Genomic DNA, 9,241 nt, shown 5'->3' with positions numbered 1-9,241 from the left:
GGTAGCGCTGGTGTCTAATAGTGCCTGGGTAGTGGGAGAGGACGTGGGTTTGGTCCCCGCTCAGTCTGTGTGGAGTTTGCGTGTTCTCCTCTGGGTGTTCTGGCTTCCTCCCACAGTCCAAAGACATGCTGTTCAGGTTCACCCATAGTGTGTGAGTGAGAGAGAGTGTGTGTTCCACTGATGTATGGATGAGTCACCCAGTGTAAGTAATGTATCTAGCAGTGTAAGTTACCGTGGTGAATAAGGTGTGTGGGCCGATAACTACATAGAGTTCATTGGAAGCCATTTCGGAGAAAAGTGTCTGATAAATAAATGTAAATGAATGTGTGTTTATTGAACCTTTAACGGAAAAATGAATGGAAACAATGAAAAAAATAATAATAATAATAATATTGTCCACTAGGGTCACGTGAGCAGGCGTTCCTCCTCCGGACCGCAGCGGCACCGCGCTCACGAGAATCCCACGAGCTGGTAGACCCGGCGGAGGACGGGGGCGGAGAGTTCGCGGGCGCGGCGGGATCCCTCATCCAGCACGGAGCGCAGGTAGCCCGGCTCGCGCCGCAGCCGCAGGATCTCGTCCCGCACGGGCCGCAGCCTCTCGATGACCGCGTCGGCCACCACCTGCTTGTACTGCGCCGTGTCGAGTCCGCGCGCCTGCGCCACAGCCTGCTCCACGGTGCCGCCCAGCACCGCCGCGTGGATCGCCACCAGGTTGGACACGCCGGGCCGGGCCTCGGGGTCGAAGGTCACCTCGGACGCGAAGTCGGTGACCGCCTTGCGGAACTTGAGCGCCACGTCCTCCGGGGAGTCCGTGAGGAGAACCGTGGCCAGACGCTGCGGGTCCGACTTGGACATCTTAACCGCGGGGTCTCTGAGGGACTTCACCTTACTCGTGGGGCCTGGGTTCGAGAACGGGAGCGGGGGAAGTCAGGGTCAAACGGAGTCAGCGGAACCCGGACCGGGGCCCATCGGACCTCCAAACGCAGCGGACAGCGACACGCCAAACATCTGTGATGACATTTATGAAATATGAAAGGGGGGGTGACGGGGGAAGGGGGTCAACGATCAAATGTTCTTTAATCAAAGCGCCATCATACGCTTGAGTGGAAGCAGCATATTCTTCTGATGGGGATCATTAGAGGACAGCGAGGCTGCGGCGCAGGCGTGTGTGTGTGTGTGTGAGAGAGAGAGAGAGAGAGAGAGAGAGAGAGAGAGACACACACACACTCACTGAGCAGCGCTTGCGGCTCGGGGAAGAAGGGCCCGTAGTGGTGGTTGAATATGCGAGCCGCGTCCCGAGCCAGTTTCAAATGCTGAACCTGGTCCTCTCCAACGGGGACGTGGGTGGACCTGCGGTACGGGGGGGACGGGGATTACTCGAACCCGGGATCTCAGTCGGGTACCTTCTATATAACAGGGTCATTTTTACTGTGTCAACTCAGGGTAAGTACCTTCATTGAGAATACTACAGCAAGGGGGGGATTCGAACCCAGGACCATCGGCTGCAAGGCAGCAGCTCTAACGACTGCGCCACCTGGCTACGGTAAAGCCCAGTAAATCAGGGTAAAGAGGTGACAGGGCCTCACCGGTAGAGCAGGATGTCGGCGGCCTGCAGGACGGGGTAGGTGTACAGCCCCACGTAGCCCTCGTTCCTCTGCCGGCTCTTCATCTGCAGCGACACAGAGGGACGGGTGAGCGCCGCTGTTGTACCGTGTTTACCGCGGCATGACGAAAGGACAGTCCTCCCATCCGAGGCCTCCAAGGGGCCCGACACACACCTTCCACTGTGGGAGATGTCGCAGACGCGGCATGCTGGTGCGACAGCCCAGGATCCAGCTGAGCGTGGCGTGTCCAGGCACCTGTGGGACGGACGGACAGACGGACACACACACACACACACACACACAATGACTAAAGAGAACACAGTCATGATGTAAAGAGTCACAGGTCTGAAGCGCCACCATTAAACCGCTCTATTAATACGGCAGTATGAGAATTACTTATTGGTTCTGATCATTAATCATAATTAGGTAACAAAAATGAAGGGAAACGAGAGTCGACCTTCAGGAGGAGGTTAACACACAATATACTGTGAATACTGTATATAATATATAGCTGTACAAGCAGCTTCATAATTCACTGAGTCATCATACCTGATATTAAACACAATAATGTGTGTAATATAAAAACATAATACTGACTATGCAACAAGCCAACAGTGAATAAGTTGCGTAATAATGCACGCACACACACTACGCACAAAGAGGACACAAACAGTATTTATGACACATGAAGTAAAATTTACCATGCTCCCGCACCTTCATCACATCCAGGATGTTCCAGGAACCCCCCCCAAGGCACCACTTCCCGTAATGGGGGGGTGCCGTTCCAGCAGCTCAACACGTCACAGGGACTCTTTAACACCCCCCGACCCCCCACCACCACCACCACCACACACACCCGCACGGCCCAGTGACTTCGGCGCTGTTTTACTTGGGCATCGCTCCTGTTTGGACACGTGGACCAGACTGGCGCATCCACCAGGAGGTTCGAACCCGGCCAAAGCATGTGGCATGAAGTAAAGCCAGAGTAAAAACAGGCCAGCAGTGAAGACTGTGTGTGTGTGTGTGTGTGTGTGTACCTGTCCAAGTACTTCATGGCGTCAACCAGCAGTCAGGAGCTGTGCCCCACCCCTCCGCCCCTCCTACATGCAAGTACAGGTAAATACCGTGGTAAAACGGCAAGCGCCTCCCCTTTCTGAAGCAGACGTTTTGCTAACGTCACACAGACCGGCAGAACCGCAACACAACCGGGGCGCTGCTCTCAATCCAACCTGCAGGCCTCACACAGACGTGCAAAGGCGTTGGACCGGAATCACGGCTAACGGTCACACACCCACAGTCCAAACAGTAACTCCTACACCTGTTTACCGCACTCGTTACCGTAGCCCCCTAACACACACAAACACACGAACGCAGCGGGACCGAGGTCTGGACCGCTCACGTGAGACTGCTGGAAGAGGACGGTCCGCGACGGGTCGATGCCGCAGGCCAACAGGCTCGCGGTCATGTCCAGGATGCTGTGGCGCAGCGCGGTCGGGTCCTGGGGGACCGTGATGGAGTGCAGGTCCATGATGCTGTAGAGGACCGAGCTGTGACGGTCCTGCAGGTTCACCCAACTCTCCAGAGCACCCAGGTAGTTGCCTAGGTGCGGGATACCTGTGGGTTGGATCCCAGAGAAGATGCGGTCGAGAGGGGCGGAGCTCTGCGGGGGGAATAGGAGAAGGAAAGGGGTCAGTCAGGAAGTGTGTGTGGAACCGCTCTACCCTGGTCCTGTACGGTCATGGTGTGTGGAGAACTGCTCTACGCTGGTCCTGCAGGGTTAGTGTCTCCACACACGGGAGCGAAGATGACACCAGCAGGCCGTAACGCCTAATTGAGCAGGAAACTGGACGCCTGTCATTCAGCGAGGGGAGGGGGCGGAGCCCCAGTGCGGTCGCGCTCACTGGGAACGGAGGGTCCAGTTGTTTTCGCAATCAGAACCCCCCTCCCCCGACACACACAACCAGGGAAAACGGCGTTTATGATTCACGCTCGTAAATCTCCGAGTCGTCTGTCCGCAGGAGAAGTAACTCAAGGATGACCGTTATCAGCACACCGATGGTTTCCAAGGGGTGCCGGGGGAGGGGGTTAGGACCGCGTCTCGGTCTCGGGGCCCAGTTGGACCGGTCCAGGGTGGTCCGGTCGATCCCCGCTGGCAGCATCAGTCAAACAGAGCAGCTGCCAGAGAAGAGGGTGAGCACAAGTGCTGGAGATCCTTCACCCCGTAGGTGGTCGGTACCGCTGCGGTCCAACCGGGCTCAAACACAGAGCCACCCGGCACACAGCCTGCGTTCAGGAGTTCATCGGGAACATGGGGGGGGGCGGTGGGGTGGTTGGATGAAGAGCGGCTGGGGCTGGAGATCCACTTTAAATGCTGTTTGTAAATCTAAAATGGGACGAGAACCCAGCACACACCTGGCTGAGACACTGCGGGGGGGGGGGGGGGGGGGGGGGGGGGAGAGAGAGAGAGAGTGTGTGTGTGTGTGTATGCCCCTTTTTTTTCTTTTTAAAATCAACAAACGATGAAGAGCAGGGTCATAAAGTACATATTTAATATTCAATACTGACTGTTGCTCATGTTACTGATCCGTGACACTGAGGAACAGCAGACAGGAGCAGTAAACGCTGGGGAAGTGAGTTGGAATAAGGCGGTACTGTACCGCGCTGTGCTGCTGTTGGGTGCTCTTTACTGCCCCCTATGGGCTCGGAAGGGAAAAACAGCTCCACCTGCACGCGCGCACAGTGCGGGAGATGATGGCCACAAATCACAGTGTGGAGCGGGACCCCTGACCTCAGCGCCACCCCGGCGAAAGGCCGTTTCACGGGGGGGGTCGAGGCCCCTGTCATCGGTAGCGGACCCCCCCGTGACAGAAGCGCCCTATTAAAATGGACACCGTGGTGAAAGAGGCGGCATGCCCCCCCCCCCGATGTCAGAGCGCCACCGCGGTGAAGGATGGGGCAGGAAATCAGTGTTAATGTGCACGTCTGCACACCTGGACAGGGACACGGAATGACCCCCCCCCCCTACCCCCTCCCCCACATGACACATGCGTTTGTTTCACATTAGAGCAGAAGGAGCCACTTCAGCATGTGGAAAAGGACGGAGCACGAGTGTGAGTGTGTGTCTGTGTGTGCGTGTAGGGTGCGGGGGCTGAGCCAGCAGTGAGGGAGGGGGCACAATGGAACTTCTGATCCCATCTGTGGCCGACGGCACCGACAGGTGAGATTGATGAGGTTCCTGTGCGCTTCACACTGTGCTGTGTGCGGGCGTGCGCACACACACACACACACACACACACACACACACACACACACACACACACACACACACACACGGCGGGGGTCCTACCGCCTGATTAATGAGAAGTGGGACGCCTCCTCGGAACCCCTGCCCCGGCACGAAGGCAGGAGCCCATTCCAAGAACAACGGGGCTGAGGGTGCGGGAGCAGCCGGAGGAACGGCGCCCCCCGAAGGCACAGCTGTACAACTGCGGCCTCGTCCAACAGTTTTAAGTGGCTCCGCCCACTATTCCCAGTGTTCCCACAGCTACGCTCCAAACTGGGACTCGAACCGACAGCCTTCTGCTCACAGGGCTTGAAGTTCCCCGCAAAGCATGGCGCAAGTCACATGGCACGTTAACGGGCGATTCACGCTCCTGCGGCTTCGTCCAAAAGTCACAGGTGCAAAACACAGGAAACAAGCAGCAGAAACACACTCGCACCCCATAACGGTGACGCAGCGGAGCTCTCAAGAGGGCGCCAGAGCGGGCGGAGCGCTGGAGCGCGACCCGAGAGCGCTGCCGTCACGGCGCACACGCTGCGCTTCCAGTTAACACGCACACCGTCATGTCCAGACCGCAGGCCTGATGGCGAGGTGGGAGGGGCTACCGACTGACTGCACCCACAGCCCCCGGACCAGGCCTGCTGGAACATTCCGGAAACCGCTAAGGCAGAAGGCATCGGGCGTGAGAACACAGCTCACGCTGAACGCTGGCGCAGGACTCCGCTCCATGTGACTTGAGGGAGGGGCTCACCTTGTGGCTCCTCCCACTGACACGATGAGGGCGGGAACAGGAAGTGGACCTTGAGGAATGCTGTTGCCCATGGCAACCACTGAGAACATGGTCTCTCAACCTCATGCCCCCTTTGACCCTGGGGAACGTGGCGCTCTCCCCAGGGACCTCACTGAGAAGTGCTACCACACTCACCTGCACGTGTAGTCACCTGGTCAGAGGTTCGAAGAAACAAGACCAGGAGGATACTGTGGTCGAGGCCCAGAGACCTGCGTGCAGTTCAGTTCAGTTCACACCTCCGGTCGGCATCCTGACGAGGGGCCCAAACACCTCGTTCTTCAGGGAAACGCTGCGCTGTTTTCGCACCTCACACCTTGGGGCCGAGTGTAAGTGCTCCAACCCCCCCCTCCCCCGCTGCAGCCACATTTGGTGGAAATTACAACAAATGAAAACCAACACCTCATTTCTGATGTTATTCCTGGTAACGAACCCCTGCCGCATAGTGTGCCCCCCCCCCCGTGCCCCCACACAGCCCCGACACCTCCACAGTGCCTCTAGACTGCACCTTAACGAAACCCAGACGGGGCCAACATACAGCTCTGGTTTCTAGGGCGACTCGCGCAGCTCGTCCATCATGGGGGGCGGGAGGGGGGAGGTGTTAGAAAAGGGAGGGCGCTGGACCCCCCCCCCCCTCCAATACTATTACTGCTGTGCACACTGATGCTCTTGTTAGTGGACACACACACACGTTTGTTTACACATATTGGTTACAGCCGCCACCATTAGACCCAGAGGTCACCGGTTCGGATCCCACCTTTGGCTGCAGTGCCCTTGATCAAAGTGTTCACCCTGAACGGCAGTAAAAATTACTCTGCTGTATAAATGGGTAAATCACTGTAAGGAGCAAACACAGCAGCACAAGCAGGACAGGAGCGGAGCAGAGCAAAAGGGTCTGGACCCAAAGCGAGCCTGGACGCGGGAGTGGACCCACAGCAGACAGGGGGACGGGACGGACAACAGACAGACGACTGACTGCTGTCCACACCGTGCCTTCATAGGACGGATGACTCAGAATATCCAGCATGATATGGAACTGCAGGCAGCCCTATTCCTGGGACTAGAACCTGCAACCACTCGGTGTCACAGCCAGGATGCAGACCGGCAGTGAGACCACAGACCTGTTTCTGACCACTTTATCTTCATGTCCAAGAGAGGTGTAGTGCTTAGAGTGATCACCTCTCACTGAAAGGCCCAGGGTTCGAATCCCACCTCCTGCTGTAGTACCCTTCACAGTACTAACCCTGATTTGATACAGTAAAAATTACCCTGCGCTGTAAATGGGTAAATTACAGCCTCTCCTCTAAAAATTACACTTGGTGCTACATCTACCCCTGCTAACGGCTGTGTGTGTATGGCAGTGACAGTCAGATGATACTCCGGTATTGTGTACATTTACATTTTACACGTATTTATTTATTTATCAAACACTTTTCTCCAAAGCGACTTCCAATGAACTCTATGCAGCGTTATCAGCCCACACCTTATTCACCGCGGTGACTTACACTGCTAGATACGCTACTTACACTGGGTCACTCATCCATACATCAGTGGAACACACACACACACACTCTCTCTGTCACTCACACACACATTATGGGGGAACATAAACAGCATGTCTTTGGACTGTGGGAGGAAACCAGAGCACCGGGAGGAAACCCACAGAGACATGGGGAGGACATGAAAACTTCAGACACGCCGAGCAGGCGATCGAACCCACGTCCTAGAGTAACCTTGTTACTAGGAGAAACTGTTGCTGGATTTAACCCTTCCCTGACTACTATTCCGAGAACGAGCGTGCATTCAGAAACATCATGATTAGTAAGCATGTAAGAGTTTTGTACAGGTACACGATTTCCACAGGCCATGCCAACATACACCCGACTTACGTCCAGTTCGAGGTTCGATGGAGCGGGGCTCGGACGTAAGTCGGGGAATCAAAAGCTGACTGGTGCAAGGTCACAAGCCCAACCAGGCGACGCGCATCCAGAAAAAAATACTTAAATATTGTTGTTGAGACAATGAATGAAAGGAATAATCCATTCTCTGGATTTATGATAAAGAAGGAGAGGAGGTCAGAGAAACAAGAAGTTCAGGCTGTCCAACAAGCTCCAACCGCACCAGGACACACTACTCTGACACCACGAGGAACCCGCGTGTTTCGCGCGGTCACACGTGACCCCCGTCCGCACAATCCGCCCCCGAGCGGCAGGTGAGACCGAAGCGCCGCGTTACCTCCGCCGTCGCCGCCGCTCCGCCCGCGAACCGCACCGTGGAGCCGCTAAGCGGATGAATGAGCCGCAGAAGCCGCTTCGCCTTCCTCACACAGGGCGCCGCCATCTTGGATCTCTAGAGGGTCACGTGCGCGGAGCGCTACGGTTCCTCGGGAGGGACAGAAGAGACGAGCTACCGCGAAGTCGTGAGAAATACATAGATTGAGTAATCAATCCAAGGTTTATTTATGAAGTTTTCTGAAAGAAACTACAGCGTAAAGCAGTGGTTGGTAGATAGATAGATAGATAGATAGATAGATTCAATTGTGCATAGCGCCCCCTATCTGTGCTTCCTCAGCAGGTGTGTCGTCGGTAGCGGTGCGGCGGCCTGTTTGGGTGACAACCCCCGGCGGTGTGTGTTACTCCCAAAGGTGTGTGGACGGGTGTGTCCTCGAACCCTCGCCGGCACTCACCCACGGCTGTCCCGCAGGCTCCTGGTGACGGGTCTGCGTTGACGACATTGTCGCACACGGGGAATGCGTGTTGGGTTACAGCCCACATCTGCTCATCATTTACGTGGCCCAAAGCGCCCGAGTATCGCTCCATATTCATCACCGTTTCCCGGGGCGATACACTGCCGAGTGTAAGGAAAACCCCGGCTCTGATTCGGTGTCGCGTCACTGTGCCGCGCCGGCCCCGGGTGCGAGGGCCCCTGGCTCCTTACGCAGATTCGCAGCTCCTGGCCTCTGTTTCCTGGCCACCCACATGTGCAGCATCCCCCTGACCCCAACCCCCCCCGTGCCCTCATCCCCACCGGTTACGGGTCCTAACCACCTCCTTATGTGTTGCGCTCTTCTTGTCCTCAGCCGGGGACGTGTGGACAGTGCAGCGCAGAGCTCCTGTCAGAGGGCGTCTGCTTCGCTCCATGTCCGTCACGGCGCTCGACACGGCACGTTGTGGGTTTGCGTGCCGCTGATGAACGTCACAGGCAGACAGAGGCGACTTACAACTCAGACTAAATAAAAGTGCATCAACAGACAAAGAGCTTGTATACACACACTGGATTGTAGACAAATACAGCATGTGTGTCTGACACCACCATGTTGCTGGTTCACATCCCTGCAGTAGCTCCTATAGAAGTGACATTCAAATACTAAATACACAAATGATTATAGCAGATGGTGTTGGACTCATTTAAGAGCTGTCAGGAGATCAGGAGAGAAGGGGCTCTGAAGGAGATGGGGTCAAGACCCTTCTTCAATGTGGGAGGGATTCAGCAGCTCTGAGGGACACAGGGAGCTCATTCCATCACTTTGGGCCAAAACTGAGAACCTTTGGGCTTTAGATTTTGAACCCT

General features: G+C 56.1%; 1 protein-coding gene across 1 annotated transcript; it reads right to left on the bottom strand.

Annotated features, from left to right (window-relative positions):
* Nucleotides 1-334: 334 nt before the first annotated feature.
* On the bottom strand, nt 335-8,009 carry wars2 (tryptophanyl tRNA synthetase 2, mitochondrial). Its single transcript, XM_029258118.1, has 6 exons — nt 7,907-8,009; nt 3,004-3,264; nt 1,779-1,859; nt 1,587-1,669; nt 1,232-1,350; nt 335-899 (listed from the first exon to the last, which is right to left on the bottom strand). Exons 2-6 carry the CDS (start codon nt 3,130-3,132, stop codon nt 451-453), a joined length of 861 nt encoding a protein of 286 aa, XP_029113951.1. The 5' UTR covers nt 3,133-3,264; nt 7,907-8,009; the 3' UTR covers nt 335-450.
* Nucleotides 8,010-9,241: the final 1,232 nt, after the last annotated feature.

Source organism: Scleropages formosus, chromosome 14 (genome assembly GCF_900964775.1).
Source record: "Scleropages formosus chromosome 14, fSclFor1.1, whole genome shotgun sequence".
NCBI lineage: Eukaryota > Metazoa > Chordata > Actinopteri > Osteoglossiformes > Osteoglossidae > Scleropages > Scleropages formosus.
Note: the sequence above shows the minus strand (reverse complement) of the source record. Positions and strands in the feature narration are given on the sequence as shown.

Coding starts and splice junctions, on each gene's coding strand:
- wars2 (XM_029258118.1), bottom strand. CDS start 3,132: ATGGACCTGCACTCCATCACGGTCCCCCAGGACCCGACCGCGCTGCGC. Junction 1,860..3,003: donor TCCTCTTCCAGCAGTCTCAC/GTGAGCGGTCCA, acceptor TCCGTCCCACAG/GTGCCTGGACACGCCACGCT. Junction 900..1,231: donor CGAGCCGCAAGCGCTGCTCA/GTGAGTGTGTGT, acceptor TCTCGAACCCAG/GCCCCACGAGTAAGGTGAAG.